General features: G+C 35.1%; 1 protein-coding gene across 1 annotated transcript; it reads right to left on the reverse strand.

The window, feature by feature from the left end:
* Nucleotides 1–252: 252 nt before the first annotated feature.
* LOC122037257 (biotin carboxylase 2, chloroplastic-like) lies at nt 253–17572 on the reverse strand. The gene is made up of 17 exons (XM_042596697.1): nt 17374–17572; nt 17208–17264; nt 15963–16297; nt 15649–15790; nt 14911–15009; nt 14722–14778; nt 10954–11025; nt 5759–5848; nt 4893–4952; nt 3485–3670; nt 3298–3390; nt 3148–3229; nt 2369–2475; nt 2150–2225; nt 1009–1055; nt 810–872; nt 253–614 (listed from the first exon to the last, which is right to left on the reverse strand). The coding sequence occupies exons 2-17, from the start codon at nt 17247–17249 to the stop codon at nt 576–578; spliced, it is 1590 nt and encodes a 529-aa protein (XP_042452631.1). The 5' UTR covers nt 17250–17264; nt 17374–17572; the 3' UTR covers nt 253–575.
* Nucleotides 17573–19104: the final 1532 nt, after the last annotated feature.

Consider the following 19104-nt stretch of genomic DNA (forward strand, 5'->3'; position numbering starts at 1 on the left):
ATGACACCAATGAGTATTATTATCATTCATAGCCTCTTCTCTCAAGATTTGTAATTTATCCCCTCAACAATTTCAAAATTTTCGACCAAAAAAATTTGAACCACCAGATGCATCATACAGACAAATCATTAGCTAATGAATTCTTAATAAAAATTTAACAAAATTTATTATGACTCTATATAATCCATGACAATATAAAATTTTAAATATATGATAAATCACCCTTGTTTCTTTGGCATGCTTATCACAACATTGTAGATGAGATGATTACCACCAGCACTCCATTAAGAATCTTCACATTACAAGGCGTTTGATTAATTAAGTTGTAATCATCAATCACACCTCAAACAAAAATATCAGTTCTTTGGGCGATTCCTGTAGATATGATATCGTCTCAGCGCTTAATAAATGCAAAAGAAAATTCCAAAAAGAAGAAAAATGGATTCCATCTCAAAGTCCACATCTCATGGGACGCAAGCTATCTTTGTGTTATTCTCTTAGTGCTTGGAAACAAATACATTGTACTGAAAAAATCGGAGGCAAACGATTCAGTTTGACTCAGCAGGCCTGATCATTTAGTTGCTGCCTGCGGTAGATAGGACCCGTTCCTGGAGCTGCATTAGAGGAAATGGATAATTATCCCATCAAATAAATATAATTTTGCACGTCAAAGTTTGAAACGGATCAGGAATAATTCAGTTAAAGATCTATTCGATGAAGATTTCTGTTGAGCAAATATCAATATCAGAAACTCTTGCAGATAGATGATAAGGAAGATATTAGTCGACAGTGACATGAATAATACTCACTACAGCCAGTTCCTGCTCATGCTTTGGTATGAATGCAGTGTCCACTTTTCCTTTTTTGAAGTCCTGTGGGTTCAGAAGCATGCACAAGTAGTTAAGAGCCAGAGGTTGAATGAACGTCTATACTAAAAAAAAGCTTAGGATTTTTTAAATCGAGAAATTAAAGTCATTGGCAAGCGGCAAACTTTCAAAGTTCTAATACCTCAATTTCAAGAATTAGCTTATGATAGTCAATAGTTGTAGGAATTCCTGCAAGAGAAAGACAATATGAATGCCACGCATCAGCATGACAAATTAATTAATCCAACTTCATAAATGGCAGTTTTATGTATGCCCAACTAAATAACCAGTGAAGTACAACCATGATGATTTTGGAGAACTGTATATGCCAGAATTCACATAAACAAGAAAAGTCTTAGAAAACGTTTGGGTACAAATATCATATCATTACTTAAATTAACTTTCTGCCCTGCTTTTAATTGATGAGAAATACATATACACAAATGAAAGAATCTTCAATTAAAACAAGCATACATCATTTTGAAAAGATCTTGAAATTGACACCTTAGGAAGAATATATCAACAAAAAAATTATACTCAATTTAATAGAAATGAGTGGTACACCTCACCCAAAACCCCAAGGCTATAAATGAACATAATATTTGTGAACAAGATCAATAATCACACCCATACGAGCTCATTTATGTCTTAAAAAATATATACAACAAATAAGCTTGAACACTGGTATGCTCGATTCATTTAAGTTCATAACAAAGCTTATGAATAGTTTATAAAAAAGTTATTTTACAAGCTTATTTAAGATTGATTACCATAATATTTCTTTAATTTTTAGTTCAAACATATAAACAATATAATCCACATGAATATTATAATACTATTTGTGTTTATTATTTTTATATCCCATATTTTAGAGAGTCAATCTATCTATAATATGTTAAAAATAAGTAAAATATGATTTGTTTAATGAATAAATGATTTCATAAAATTATAAAGACAATAATTGAGTCTATTAAAAGCTCGAGCTCAATAGAATTTTTAATAACCAAGCTCGATTAGTTAAACAAACAGGCTTCAGCACCATCTAGCTAAACTCAACTTGGTTCCTTCACAACCCTACTGATAAACCCAAAACTGAAGAATAAATAAATGAAGTGCCAACTATTATGACCTCATTCAAGACAAAAACAAACTATGTATTTATACAACCACCACCACTACAACAATGACAATAATAATAATGATAAAATAGGTAACAAAGAACAAAAAAAATGATAGCATCAATTTATATTTTTAATTATTGAGTGAATTTAAGGCTGACTAACCTGTGATAACAGTGTCATCCAGGGCCCTTTTCATTCTTTCAATTGCTTTCTCCCTGGTTGGTGCCCAAACAATAAGCTGAATTTAAGGAACAAAGAAATGAAAGAAATTCAGAAAGATGCCATGACAACAATCTGTAGAACTTCTCATCAAAAGGATTGAACCTGTCAATGTCATGCAAAACTAATGAAAAGAAAACAATCATTCAACTAATAACACACCTTTCCAAGTAGGGAATCATAAGTTGGGGGCACCACGTAGCCTGGGTAAACATGACTATCCATTCTAGTAAATGGACCTCCAGATGGCAAGTATGATGTGATCTTACCTAAATTACAAGAAAATATGTATAGATAAGCAATCAACTTATGAATGTGCAATGGAGTAACAGATTACTAAAGATCATTGGGCGGATAAAAATGTTTCTGAAGAATCACAATTCCATATCACCATAAAGCAAAGAAAATTTTCCTAATTCATTCAGAAAAATTGCACTCTGCTGTCCACTCAACTCAACTGGCTAAGTGTGGCAGAAAGAAGTCAGTGAGTGATCAAGGAAGATGAGAAAGAGATGCATACAACAACCCGTTGTGTTATTCCTATCTATTTGAGGTTAGCTATAGGGATTTTATCCTGCTGTCCATATAATCCTAATCTATTTTTCTCATTTTATCAAACAACTAAATTTATACCTAGTTGCAACCAAACTATAGATTTTAAATTTTACAATTTCTCATACATCCACACATTCATTATCTTTTTTATACTATTATTTATACATATCGTTTTTAATTGCCTGAAAGTGTGACCAATAGAATATGATTGTATTATAACCTTATAATTTGTTTTCTTTTTAGCCTAAGGGCACAAGAGGATCTCAAGAGATTCTAAAAAATAGATGCTGGAAATCAAAGTTGCGATTGCTCTCTATCTCTTTAAATTCCAAGCATTTGCTGATATGTCTAAGAATTAAGCACTCAGATATAAGAAAGGAAAATACCAGGCCCGGGACGAAAACCTTTGAAGGCATCTTCCGCATTAATGCGGCATTCAATTGAATGCCCTCTTAGAACAATATCTTCCTGCATATTAAAATATATAAATAATATAATTGACTACTAAAAAGTGATTAACTAAACAAAAGATTCACCTGTTTGTATCTCAGCCTCTCTCCAAGAGCTACGCGAATCTGTTCCTCAATCAAGTCAGTTGAAGAAATCATTTCTGTGACAGGATGCTCTACCTAGTTTTCACCCAAACACAATTAAAACGTAAGCACTATGGCAAATAGTGACTCAGGTTTCAGGAACTACAACAAAGAATAGAGAACTCAGAACCTGTATCCTGGTGTTCATCTCCATAAAGTAGAAAGAGCCTCGTTCATCAAGGAGAAACTCAATAGTGCCAACACCTACATAACCTATAGATGCAGCAGCTGCCACCGCTGCATCACCCATAGCCTTCCGGAGTTCTGGGTTCAAAGCAGGGGATGGAGCTTCCTCTAGAAGCTTCTGATTTCTTCTCTGATAGATCACAGTTACAAGATAGAATTAAAATAAAATTTCACTTACTAGAGTATTCCACTGAAACTTCATGTATCAGACACTCCAGAATCAACATTACTATTTTCACCATGAAAATCTCCATATTTCAACTTGGATTTACAAAATTCAAACAAAAAATCCAACTGGTGATCCACATAATTCTCATTGTTTTCAACTTCAGATCTTGATACTTGTACAAGTATCCATGAAATGTAAGTCCTCCATTATCTTTCTCTATTATTGCTTTTCAGTAATATATAGTGAAAAAAAAAATCTGAGGGACAAAAGGAGCTCTTACACCTAAGTTCTTTAAAGTGCAGGTTTTTAATTTAAATATAAACTGTAACCTCTAAGAAACTAAGTTTGTAGTGACAAGATAAGGATATTCTTATGTGAAACAAATAGGAAATAAAATCTCATAGGCTTAACCAAGAATGAAAAGGCTCTCTCTGTGAGGAATGGTTCAAACAATATCTTTCAACCTTTTTGCCCATTTGGCAAAAAAGAATGACTTCTTGTTTATAAATTCATAACTGGATAATAAAGGTAAGAATCTAACAGGATATTTCAAATTTGCTACACCGCAGAAATTTAGATCACAGATTTCAGGATAATCTGGTATCCATGCCATCATAACTGGAAATCATAAATGCATGACAATATAAAAAGAACCAGAAAAATTTTCTTACTTCAACGGATTGGTGGCTGGCTAGATGGAACTCATGTCATTATTGAACAGGTTGTATTGATACTGAGCCTAGTTTGAATCCAACAGATTGGGTTGGCTAGATGGAACTCATGCCATTATTGAACAGGTTGTATTGCTATTGGCAACCTAGCATTACATCAAATGCGATTAAGATCCCCGAAAGTTGTTTTTATAGATTTAGACAGGTTGTCAGGGCTAATGCAAACTCCTTCATCTAGGAATCAGAATTCTATAGGTGGCGCTTATAAATGTACAATTAATATTTGATATTCCAAAGCAGCAGAAAGATGGCAGCAAAAATTCAGAAAAAGACTTACAAATAGAAAAGAAATTGGCAATATCAAACTTTTCAAATCATTGCAAGTTAATGAACAAATACAAATCTTCACATTAATAGCTAAACAGTTTGTGCATCTAGCTAAGTCAAGAGCAGATGAGTAAGACAAGGTTACATAACCAATTTGACATTATAAAGTACTGAAACATAGGTACCTGGATACTACAATCACGCTCTCCAAAATGTACGACATTTCCATACTTATCGGCAAGAACCTGAAATGCCACCAAAAAAACAGGTGCTGTAGTTAATGCAAAGTGGAACAAGAAATTCTACAAGAGGCTGTTAAGCTGTTAAACATGTAAATTAATAAATTACATATCTAAGTGTAGCTCACACAAGCATATTTTAAGAAAAAAAAAAGTAAATAATTTGGAAAGTGCATACATATTATCAATTCCATTCACAATTCCAAAGCCTATGTGATCATAGAGAAATTTACAGCTATACGTTTCAACATAATACAATATGATGTTGGTATTTCTAATTAGTTCACTGTTAATCCATCAGCTTCCAGTAATTATTATTCATTTTTCTCAGATCAATAACATTACACTAGTCATAATAAATCTGTAAACTCTGTGATTAGGAATGCGTTAACACAGAATTTTTCTTAAAATAATTGCTCTACAATAACAAAGCATGAAATTATGGCAGAAGGAAGAAAGACTCCAATTGGAGGTTACCAACAGTCTATGAGAACTTCAAAGAAAAAAAATGGGGAAATGTATGAATTGTCTTTCTCCAAAGAGAACTTATAAAACATAGTTTGAATTTGGTGAAACCTGACAGCTGTAACATATAGATAAGTGAGTTTAGTTTAAGATAACAAGAGAATGCAATATTTTGCACAAAGCGGAAACAATAACCCCTGATGCTGGCCGAGACATTGGCTAACTTGCCAATGGATTCTCCCCAGCAACATGTACCCAGTGTGTGAATTTCCAGAACCTGTGTGTGCCAATCATTCTTTTTTGAGGGGAAAAATACATTAATGATTACAAGAACTAGAAGATCCTACCTGAAACTCAATGTGCCTTGGATTCTGGATATATTTCTCCAAATAAACTCCATCATTTCCAAATGCAACTTGTGCCTCACTTTTGGCTTGCTACATACAAAACAAAACAAAACAAAAAAAATACAAATAAGAGTGAAACTTCAGTATCTTTCATGTTCCGGGATTAAGAATCTAAGAACCAACTTAATGGGATTAAGAATCTAAGAACCAACTTAATAAAAGGATGACGGAATAACCAACTTCTCATGACATTTAAAGAAGCAATGGAAACTATTTGTGAATGAGGTACAAAAAGGAAACACAATTGATACATGAGATCAATCTGTAAGGTTACATGCCTATACAATTTCAAAAAGGTACTATTGTGGCTTTTTCTTACAGTTCGCACAATATTCTCAGGATGATAACCACCACACTGTGGTAGGTTTAAACATTGAATTTAAGATGCATCTGTAGATAGCTCCTGATTTATGCAACATCCAGAACCTTAATCTGCATGAAACTTATTATGCTTGCAATAATCAAAGAAGAGTGCATATTGGAATTTCATGGATTTGATCATTGATATAGGTAAGATAACAAACTTTAAAAGTAACCTACTCCAAGGTATACCTAGTCTTATGCCCAATTTTAGAAGGAATTAGTTTTATAAATGAACTATAAATATGAGTAGTAACTCTATACATCAATACTACAATATAGCATCCCTCATGTACATATCAGGAAAGAAACCCCTAGGGGTAGGGTTTTCTTCAATTCCTTGAGGGGGCATGAGTTTGTATGCTGAGGCATCTCCCCTACCTCCATCTTACACTTTTGCCTCTTCTCTCTCTCTCTCTCTCTCTCTAGCATCAAAAATTCAAATGTTCTTCCCCAACCTCCGCGACCAACAAAATCCAAACTCTGGTTCCCCATGTACTTCCCCTCTCTCCGTTGACAAAACTTTAGTTTTCCTTTACCTACATCCATCTTTTTTTTTCCTTAATCATAAATTTGTAATTCTCTTCAACCCACACGGCCACATTGGACCTCTCTCATTCCTACCCTATACAAGTTGTTTGCTTCTGTCTCCCTTCCATCAAAAATTTTTTTGCCAACCTATGCCACTTCCTTAGCAACTATTGGAAGGACAAGTGGTACAAACCTCATAGATGCCCTGGGTTGTAATTACAGAATCCCTTCTCCCACAAATCCAACTCAATGGAATATTCTGAGCATCTCCAGGAAACAGGATCTCAACAACCATGGTAGAGACACCAAAGGAGAGACATTGGGAGGAAAGGTCTGTGCTCCAATACCACCAAGATTCCATCCAAATCCTTCTTTGTTCCTCTAGCTGCCACTTCTGCTCCACGTGTAAGGCCAGACAATTCCGACATTATCTCCTCATTAGGGGTGACTCCAACTACATAGCATCTCCTGCTTCGAGAGCTCCTCTTTTTCCATTCTACCTTTCTCCCAAGATTTCCCTCTATCGCCTACCTACTCTCCACTCCAACAACAACAACCAGAAATCCATCATTTGGAAATTTTAAATTGAGATCTACTAGACTAATCCAAACAAGTAGCAGTAAAATTGAAAAAGAAAAAAAAAAGATCAGCAGTTGGCATTAGAAAGATAAAATGAAAAACAATAATAAGAGCTTTATAATAAACGGACAATATATGTCGATGGTAAGTCCAAAGAATGAGAGAAACATTCAAAAACTACGGTGAGAGATCTAAGGCATTTATTTTTTCACAATCTCATTGACAATTTTCCTTTTTTTTCTCCTCTTTGTCCCAACTACTAATTTCTTACCCATCATCCTATCTTTTGTGAACGATTTAAGATGAGATAAGTTGTACTATATCATTTCTATCATCAACTACCTTTATTGAAGTAAAATGGCTAGCAATTAAGTATCCTATAAACATTTCTCCCTCTCTGAGTGGATAATTGGAATCCAATCATAGTTTAAAATTTTGAATCGTATTAGAGTTTTAGTTTATGACTGAAACAATATGATTTTGGTATTGTCTCATGCCGATACGGTTTTGATATTTTTTTAAATATAAAATATATTAATTAAAAATATTATTATAATATTTGATTACTATAAATACTTACTGTTAGGTTAAATTAATATTTTTAAAATTAAGATTGAGTAAAAGTCAATTTAAGATTAACTAAAGTCTAGACATAATAATTAGGATCAAATAGGCTTAAATTATATTGAATTTAATTTATTTTAATGAGGAAATTTTTTTCCCCATGTGTTTAAGGATAAAAGGAATAAATATGGGGAGGAAGGAGAAAGCATTTTTTTTAAAAAAAAAAGAATTAACAGTTAAAAAAATAAAAAATTTGAAAAAAAAAAACTCAACGACCTCGTGCGGCCACAACAATCTCGCGCGAGGCCTCCAAGGAGCCGCAAGGTCTCGCATGAGGCTTCAAGGGGTCGTGTCGATGTCATGCCGGTTGATGGACAGAATGAAAAATCCCACCCATGCCGTCCGGTATGACACGAGATTTTAAACTATGATCCTAATCTCTCTTAGTTCTACAATACTTTTCTTCATTAGTTGCAATGGCAAAAAGATAGATCAGTAGTATTTCTCTTTTATAATATCCTCTCTGTTAAGTAGATATCAAAACATGAATAAGTTTTTCTCATCTATTGGAACAAAATTGGCCTTAGTCTCTTACCCGAGATTAACTTCTCATTTCAAGTGCAGACAAGTACACATCAAAACATGAATTAGTATTTCTCGTCTATTAGATCAATATCGGCCTTAATCTCTCAACATTAGCTTCTCATTTCCAGTGTAAATAATGTCATAATGGAGAGCTCTAATCTATCTGTTTCACTCTGCAATCTTTCAGAACTTATAAATCATCTTCACAAATTTATCAATCATGTGGTGTTTTCAGTTTGCGGGGATATCATACGATTATATCAAGTCCTAAAAACTGTCACCAAGATCAGCATTCAAATATCTTTCTTGACAACCATATTCTATCTTACAACTTCTTAGAGATCAATTCAAAAGCTTTAGTCTTCATCATGAAATCTCGTACTGTACCGAGTGAAATGATCAAAACGTATCATTCCACTAAATTATCAAAACTCGATACCACTCGGCATAAACAATGTCTTGCTTCAACTCCTTTCTTCTTCAACCTCCAATTCATCATCGACAACATGCATCAAAATGTCTATACAATACCGAATCAATATGTTTAAGACCGAACCTTCAGCATGGCTGGCTAGAGATTTTGAACCTTGATTTTCATGCCACTACACTCATATTGTGCTTATGTTTTTATCTTCATTAATGCCTTAGTTTTTTTTTCATTCCTGGTAAGTCCTTTTCTAGTTCAAGTGAAAAGGTTGACATAGATAACATATATACTCCTATAGCAAAAGGTGATTACGCGCACCCTGTCCCAGGTTATGTGAAGGGAGGTAAGTCACGGGGTTAACTTATAGCCGACCGTCAAGTGGCTAAAGGGTGGAGGGATTTTTTTCCTCTCGAGGGCATGCGCTTGCCGGGAATCGACCCCTTGCCCCATTGTAGTAAAGCTGTCACCCTCTAGCCAACTGGGCATCCCGTTGGGACGATAATATATACTCTAGTATGAGGGGAAGTGTAAAACAAAATTCTTAGATGTGCAAGGTAAACATACCTAATCTTACGTATAAGAGTCAAAGTGAATTAGTGGGATGCAAATTCATTATTTGTTACTCTATACATCAATAAAACATATCTTAACCCATCTCAAATATCAACAAGTTAATAGAATAAATAATAGGCTGGTTCCCATGTGCAATTGGGTTCAACATGATATATACTTGAAGTTAATCAATTAGTGTTGCGCAACCACATTGAAGTGTGGCATTTACAGATTACTTGTTGATCACTTCCTGAATTGGTGTTGTGCAAATGCCTTGAATCATGAGACCTATAGGTTATTTGTTACTCACTTCATTCTAGAGTTCTATCACCAGAAAAGCACATTTTGCTGCATCAACTATGATCTGAGACAATCTTACATGATTACCAAATGAGCAAATACAAACCGACCCCACCTAGTGGGACAAGGTTGGGTGATTGTTGTTGTTACCAAATGAGCAATACAAATCATCACAGACAATATTGCATGAAAAGGAATCTATTTGCTCTCTACACTCTGATCATATCTATTTATGTTCTTTACCGTATCTTCTCAACCATAAATCTAAGCACAGCCTGACTTATACCAATCCTTAGTGAAATGAGACAGTCTAAATTCTAAAAGACATGGATAGATTGATGGAGATAGTGTAGTAAATTTATAGGGTCTGAATTAGATCTAGCCCGAATAGCAGGTCAGGAATCAATATTATTTGACCCATCCAGCTCATGGAGCAACAGGTCAGTTTTTCATCAAAAACAATATAAGTTTCATCAAAAACAGGTCAGTCAATTAAGGCAAGTTATGCTCAAAAGACAAATTTTGATCATTTCATGTGAAAAGAACCTTACATCATAAGAACATGGTTTGCTCCTATATATACAGGTTGTTACCCCACATCTAACATGTCAAATCAACAGTAGAGATTAGCTAACTGAAAGTCAAAATTTTCCATTTAGTAGTACAAATATTGCCAGAACTCTTCTGCCTTGACAAGAGTGATAAGCATGAGTATTGATAAAGGAACATAAATACCTATTAGTTCCTTTTGTACAAATTAAAAGTAGAATAGACATCCAAGAGACAACGAATTTAAATCAAAGGATGTGGAGGAAGGTGACGGGTTGGAGAAGGGAAAAAGAGAGTTTCGTGGAGAATTACAGTAACTAGGAGGAATTGAGTGCATGGAGTTGGATGATGCCTTTGCTACTGCCACAATTTTCTTTCAGAAAAGCTGCCAATGAAGTTGAAAGGGAAAAGAAGGTAAGTGATATTTTTGGCATTTGGTCTTTATTTCTGTCTTCCTCCATCCTCCCCTTCCTACATCTCAAGTATACAAATTTTTGTTCCCTTATTTCCTCTCCCTCTCCCTCCCCTTGCCACTCCCTCCACCTCCCTACTCTTCAATTCTCCTCTGTTCAAGTAAGATCATAATTAACTATTCATACAACTTTATTCCATCAAACAAACTTCTATAGCCCTTAGAAGATGAATAGGAAATAAAGTTTATTTTTGCATAGTAACCATATAATGTTACCTGTAGTAGTTTCACAAACTCCTCTGGTTCTTTAGCTAGACGCATTCCACGTCCTCCTCCACCTGCAGTTGCCTACCAGAAAGCAGAAAGAAAAGGCATCAAACCACATAAGATTCCAAAATTCCTATTTAGCTAATAAAATGAAAGAGTTTAGTTCTTTGAATATTCCTGTCAAGTTATCTACATATCAAGAATGAACCCAAGCCCAAGAATCACTATAACCATATGTTATGAGCTCTTATGAGGCCCTACATACCAAGCAGCATCATAATACAAAAGCTAACAAACTTAGTGTTGATAAGAAAAACAAGGGAACCTAGTGATGACAAACTTCTATGGAAGATAACAAGAAAAAATTTGCATGAGAGATGAAGGTTTCCCAAATTATTTGGATATTGACATGTTGAAGCACAGGTATAACCAGCTTAAGAACCTATTTTCATGAAAAAAAAAAAGTCATTATTCTTTTCATTTTGTTTGCTTGGCAGAGTAGACATTATACTTGAGAAAAATAAAAGAGAAACTTGTTTGGTAAACAATATAAAAGAGGCAACTCGGTGCACAAAGCTCCCACCAATATAGGGTTTGGGGAAAAGTCGAACTAATGTCTATTGTACAAAACCTTATCCTGCATTGCTAGAGGTTGTTTCCGCAACTCGAACTTGTGATTCATAAGACAACAACTTTATCATTGTGTAAACAATATATGAACTCCCTCTATGTGCCCGATGCTTGAAGTTTCCGCTAATGCGAGATCTCGGGGAAGGATTATACCACATTGAGTCTATTGTAAGAGGTTGTTTCTGCAAATCGAACTCGTGACCTCCAAGTCATACGACCCCAACTCCTAATAAATAAATAAATAAAAATCTATAAAAAAACAAGTTTTCAAAAAACAGCACTCAACCAAGTTTTAGCTAAACCATTTTCAAGTGCTAAAAAAAATGTGATGCATTTTATGGTTATTTAGGAATTCTAACATGGATTGTAGACTATCTAAACCTCTAAGATTGCATACCAAGCATGGAGAAGTAGCACAAAATTAAGTTTTGATAATCAAAACATGGTTAATGCTTATAGTCTCACCTAGACAAAAAAAAAAAAAACATTTCAGAAGAGCTATAAGTCATCTTGTCTATGTGCTACCTCTATTTTAGCATTTGACCAAGCTTTGGCTAAATCTTGACTTAATTTGTATTACTCATTTATATATCCAAGTCATGTCCTGCAATTTTCAGTTTTGTTTGTGTTAAAGATGTTTTAGGCTGGGTTAGATTCAGTTGTAATTTTTAGGTGAAATATTTCATTCCGCCCACAGACACCCGTGTCGACGCGTCCAAAGGTCCCCTGAATGTATCGCGATGGCACGGAGACGTGTCCAGACGTGCCACGCTGGCGGTGTGGAATAGAGGCGCCAATTTTAATTTAGGTTTATTAGAATAATAAATTTAATCAACTCCTAACTATATATATATATATATATATATATATGTATATATATATATGTATATATATATATATGTATGTATAATATTTTTTAAATATTTAGATTAAATTTTTATTTTTAGTTAATATATTTTATATTTAAAAATTACCGAAATTATATCAACACGACACGATACAGTACTAAAACTGTATCATTCTGATTCGAGACCGAAACCTCAGCACGATTCAAGATTTTAAACTATGGTTGTATCTAATATTGTCAGCTAAGAAAAAGGATGAGGATGGGTGCGAGATAAACCTTTGCAAACCAAGCTTGTTGAAGACTTAAAAAGAAAGTGTATATTATTACAGTATGTAATGTTTAAATATGAAAATCATTTAAAATGACCCTTATAACAGTCTACTATGTTAAACTATATTAAAGTCCAAAGAATGTTAAAACTTTTATGGATAGTTATTAAAAACCTACAATAAATAGATGAGCTCATCAGGTGTTGGATTATGCATGATCCACATGTTCAATATGCATTTTCATATCATCAATAGTGAAACGAAAAAGCAAGTTCCAACTCATTTTCACATGAAATATAAGACGCAATGTAGAAATCCTTTTCTCAAAAATGGTTTCTCGAGCAATGTCACTTACATGAAACAAATAGAGCCTAAGGTCTTAATTCCTACCAAGGAAGGAAACAATTACGGAAACACAAAAAGGTAGAGGAAAAGATTTATAAGAAAAGAATTTTTAAAATAATTATGGAGTTTTGCAAAGACAATAGCATCCTTTGCACAGTCTCACCAAAACCAACAACCTCCAACTGGAATGTGAATGAACCCAGGAATAATATACCTTCACATATTAAGAACAATTGATGGGAAAGATCCACAAAAGAACTAAGTGTAGAATGATATTCCATATTAAAGTGCTCTGGAAACTCATGCCATTGGAAGGCCAAACATTGTTAAACAAAGAGGTGTGATCTATGTTTGAAAACCTAGATACATGTTATACAACAAATCATGTTATGGGAAAAAGTTACCATCATATTTGCTCCTCATAAGTAGCATATAAACCTAAATATGCATTTAGGAAACAAGAAAAAAACACAAGTGACATTTATTTGACCTAGCAAGATAGGTGGATTCGACTAGCATGTCCGACCTACATCTATTCAAAGTAATACTTCCAAGACTTTTGTTAGGAAACTATACATTGAGATCTAGATGTATCTTTTGTTCAAATTCACGAAAACACTATGATCCTTTCTGAAAACGGAGATGGCGGCATGGGGATGTGGTTGGAAGTTTGATGCGGTGAAGACTCCTCGTAGTCCTGCAACAGAAAAGCGTCGGCTAGGAAGGGATTCTCGGCGTTGACCTTCCGGCGTTCAAGTCAGTCTCCGGTGATGTAGAAAAGTGGAGAACTGTAACTAAGGCGTGTAGAAAACGATGTTGCACCTACCTCTGCCTATAGATGAGAACCTCCTTTTATAATGTCACTGTAGTGTTCGTGCATGCATCTCAAAGCGTAGGCATGTTTTCCTAGGCGTCATAGGAAAAGAAAAGTCAAAAAGTATCCCTGACACAATTCCTTAAGCAGCCATGTAATTTTCTGATGTGACAGCCTATTAGCTTCTAAAGAACGATTTGCTTACTGGACATGCTCTGTTGTCAATGGCACAAACTCCCAAAAGGATATGATGAGATAGTTAGTAAGCCCACACGTGGCCGACCGACCACTGCTCGATCAAGTAGTTCCGTTTGGACGTAATGCACAGAACTATTGTCCTGCTTTCCGTTTGGCTTATTGTTGTCGGAGGGTTGCCTTTGTTCGACCGAACATGCCTCCCGCTCGGGGTAGCGGTCCGATGGAGTTGCTACTTGATTATCAACCTTAATCGCGGGTTTTCCCCGAGCAGCCGCTTGGCTGACGGGGTTGTCACGCCCGACCGAACAGACAAGGCCGCCCGTCAACTTCATTGGTTTGCTGAACTTGACCTCCATATCCGCTACTTTTCTTCTACTTTGACCTATTGGTGGGGTCATCACCGCATCACACTACTTTTGACGAAAGCAATTGGGAGTCATCTATCATAAGTATGCCAACTAATTAAAACAATAACACCAAACAAGAGAAGAGGTAGTATCTGTAATCAATAGAAAAGTGTAGATACTAAAATAATAAGACAATGAACCATCAGAAGCTTTTCTCTAGTTTTTTACTGGAAAAGCACAGTTCAAGGAAATCAGAATTACAGGTCCACATGCCATGTCTTCGTGTATTCCAGAAAATAATAGTAATAAGTAACTGCTCTGGAGTACCTTGATCATGACTGGAAAGCCAATTTCATTAGCAAGCTTCACGGCTTCATTTGTTGACTGTAATGCTCAACAAGATGCTAGGGATTAGTGCACAAATCAGAAGGAATTACTATTACAGATTACAGTCTACTAGAAATCTCAGCTACATTTCTTAAGTAAACTGATGTACTTAAAATGCTGTTCCAATACCTGCAGCAATCCCTCGCTTCCAGGTACTGTGGGAACACCCGCGTTCTTCATTGTTTCCCTAGCTGTAGCCTTATCCCCCATTACTCGAATGCTGTCAGGCTGGCAAAAAATTGCAGCATCATAAATCACTCAGTCTAAAAAAGTGACACTTATGGACCTAAGAGATTGATCAGGATTGTGATTAATCTCAAACAAGTAACCAAGCAAAATATCTTGGTTATCAGACAAACAATCCCACAGGTGAACACTGTTCTAAAAGTTGCGTCCTAAAATAAACCTTGTGTCTCTATAATCTATATAGCTACTGAAAGCATAAGAATGGAAACATGATGCTTGGAGAAGTTTGTTGTGTCCTATGTAACTGAAACAGAATATGTTGATGAAAAAGAGACATGATGCTTGGAGAAGTTTGTTATATCATATGTAACTGAAACAGAATATGTTGATGAAAAGTGTCTTTAAAATTCTCCATCCACAGAAACAACAGCCAAGAAAATCTCAATAATCACTGTAAATTTACAGAAACATTATCTTTCTAAAGATTTCATAGCACTCACATGTGAAAATGATATCCTATAATGTTAAATATCCTAAGATAATGCACTTGAACATAAAGTATTTAGAAGACAAATACTTCAACAAACAAAATATATGGTTTTCTGGAATATAAATATCATAGAAAAATTTAATGTCAAACATCTTAAATTCAACAATCAGCTCATCATAGAGGGTTCTTACATTGGGGCCAATAAAGTTGATACCGCGTTGTTTGCAGGTGTCAACAAAATTAGCATTCTCGGACAGGAAACCATAACCAGGATGTAACATAGTACAACCACGATTGATGGCAGCAGCTAGGACATTTTCAACCACCAAATACCTATCAAACAGTTAAGGATACAGACAAAATAAAAGTGTAAGATTTTTTACTACACCGAATTAGTAGCACTGACCTTTCAATGAATGGCTGTGTTGCTACTACAGCTATAGAAGGCTATTTGAGCCTCTTTTAAGATTTTTACACCAAAACCAACAAGGAAGACATTACTTACGACTGACTACTTGGACCTTCACCAATGCATACAGCTTCATCTGCTAGCCTCACATGAAGAGCTTCCTGGTCTATTGTGGAGTGCACAGCAACACAAGGTATTCCCATTTCATGTGCAGTTCGAATAACTCTGACAGCAATTTCTCCTCTATTAGCCACAAGAATCTTCTCAGCCTGACAGGTTGCACAAAGGGCTCCACCGTGATTGTTTGATCTCCTGGTCATGCGGGCATTTCTTCTTGGAGAACATATGCTGCTGAAATTGGAAGCCCATCCCAGCCTGGAGATACATCTTGAGCTTTTTATTCCCCCAGCAAATCTGGGAAACAAACCCGTCTGATCGAGGCATCATGAATTAAAAAGCATCAGAGTAAGCCAAACTGCCATACCTTACAAAAACATGAAAATTTGGGAAATTGTATGTTCATGCCTATCTATAGATGTAGACAGACTCTGGAAAACTGCAGATGTGAATGGATGAGATAATAAAAAGAGATTAAGTCAAAAAAATAAATGTCTTCCCTGGGCCCATTGAAATGCAAGCCAAGGTTTCAGCTTCTACTCAAACACAAAACAAGGAAAAATATATCAAAGTATGAACGATAGGCAACATATACCTAATAATGGTATCAACATCAAACACTCTGGATGCATTGTTAATTAAGTTCATCATGATTCTTACCTGCAATTTAAACTTCCATCTCATTGAGGATCTTGTTTTACACAAAACCCCACTCTCTAAGGTAAGGCTAAACTGACAATTACATGTATTACATATTTTGCATTTATGAATGCTGGAGATGCTTCAATCGCTTTCTTTACAAACATGAAAAAAGAGATCCCTTAAAATCTATTTTCAATTCAATGAAAACACAGATACAAAATACATGCAAGAGAAATTATACTCCTAAAAGACACGTGACCATGATTCAAATAAAAAAACTTCTCTTCAAATTAGATTAACACGTATGTTTTACTCATGAAAGGATAAAAGCTCAGCACTCTGATCACGGCCTGACAAATGGGCACAACGGTCTAAGCCGCACAAATTCAACGCACTTTCGCCATAAAACCAAAAGCGAGTATTACGAAGCTTTAAGAAACCATGGCTGATGGCTCATCCGATAAGAGAGCCTCTCTTCCATTCGTATCTCATCATTTAGCCTCCAAATTTGTCAAATTTTTACACCGACCTATTTACCTTAAATAAAAAGGAATTCGAGAAGAGTGTCGTAGTGTGACTTACAGTAGGCAAGCTCGGAGACTTGCAGTAGACAATGGAGTCCATGAGTGAACCTAAAACCTGAAAAGACGAACAATTTGCGATGTGAAAAGATGCCCATATCAGATTCGTAGTATGATCATGCCAAAATAAAAAATAAAAAATAAAAACTAAGGAACGAAAGACGCACCGGAAGAGAGTGCAGCGCTGGGATCAGCTAGAACGGAGAAGGGGGCAGAGATAGAGATCGAGAGAGTTATAATGAGAAGGTAGTGGCTAGTCGATGAGATCGAGGTGGTGGAGTTTTGAAAGCTCCGCCCCTTCAGCTGGATCGCGTTGCTTATCCCACGGTGAGGGTTCCAGCGAGCGGCTCGATGATAGACCGGTTCTTGTCATGGAGTTGACGTCATCACAAGCCCGTGCCCTCGCTTAAGAATCAATTAATTAATAATTATAAAATTTTTACAGTGAATGTCATTTATTAAAATAATTTTGATAAAATTTAAATAATTTTAATTCAATTGTTAATTTTTATATAATAAAATTTTTATATAGTTTTTTTTATCAATTTAAATTAATTAATTTTTTATATATTATACTAGCTACATCATAACTACTAGTCTACTACTATAATATTAGAATAAAAAGTATTTTTAAAATAAGAAATATAATGATATTTCTATTTTTTTTATTTTTAAAAATAGATATTATTTTGATTATTCTAATATTAGAGGTTGCCACCAACAATAACCAAGGCAAAATTTCAAAGAATTTAACACATTAAACTATCGCTACACGCTAGTTGTTCCCCTAAGGAACGCGTCAGGTGGTCCCACCAGAACGCCTCGGCAAGGACCACTACATCTCCGGTCCCTGGTAGTGATAATATGCAAGAGTCATACATAGTAACTGGAACAATGCCTCAAGAAGGACTGCCACATCTCCACAGAATCCTACAGAAGGTTAACAGGGCAAGAGTTCTCACACCATAGGTTAGATAAGAACAAATATGATAGAAAACCACAATCTAAGATTCCTACTAATATGAACCCCACTGTAAATCAACGGAGGTAGAGATATGATGATTAGAGAAAATTATTATTTGGTGTAAGGCAAGAGACAAAACGGACAAGCGGTATGCAAGACGATAGAATCCTGGGTTTTGTTATGGTACACTGGAAAGTAAAAACAAGAAATGGAGGTATTATTGTAGATAGCTTGCTAGCCAAGTCAGAGTAGTTAGAAAAGGGCGTAATTATAACTCTTAAGATAATAGTATGAAAGAAACTATTAACATAATTAGCGATACGCACCACAAGTAGGATTGTACGGCTACCAAATTAAGGTTTTGGGAGGACTTAGATGAAATATTACAAAAAATATTCCACCAAATGAAAGGATTTGCTAGAGGTGATCTAAATGGCCATGTCGTGAGTGAAAATGAGGAATAATAGAGAGTATACGGAGCATGGGTTTGAACGAAGTTCTATAGAAGGAAAACTATATTAGATTTCACATAGCATGACCTTATATTAGCTAATACATTTTTTAAGAAAAGAGAAGAACACTTAGTCACATTCAAAAGTAAATAATAAATCGGTAAATTGACTTTCTTATGGTTAGAAGAAGATAGAAAGATTCAGAAGATTAAAGTCATCCTCGGAGAGTTTAAACTACCCAACATAGGTAGTAGGCCGATATACGCCCAAACATAGTATCAATAGAAAGAAAATATATACAATTCCTAGAATTAAGAAGTTAAAGACTGGAAGCAAATATATTTAAAGAGAAGGTAGAAGTACAAGCATTAGGTGAATATAATACGACTTAATAAATACGGATAAGATGGTATCAAAGTTGAAAATAAGAGCTAAGAGGTCTCGTGACAAGGGCATGCACCAAGTAAAGAATCTTGGTGGTG

The sequence above is a fragment of the Zingiber officinale genome, unplaced genomic scaffold, assembly GCF_018446385.1.
Source record: "Zingiber officinale cultivar Zhangliang unplaced genomic scaffold, Zo_v1.1 ctg249, whole genome shotgun sequence".
Lineage (NCBI taxonomy): Eukaryota > Viridiplantae > Streptophyta > Magnoliopsida > Zingiberales > Zingiberaceae > Zingiber > Zingiber officinale.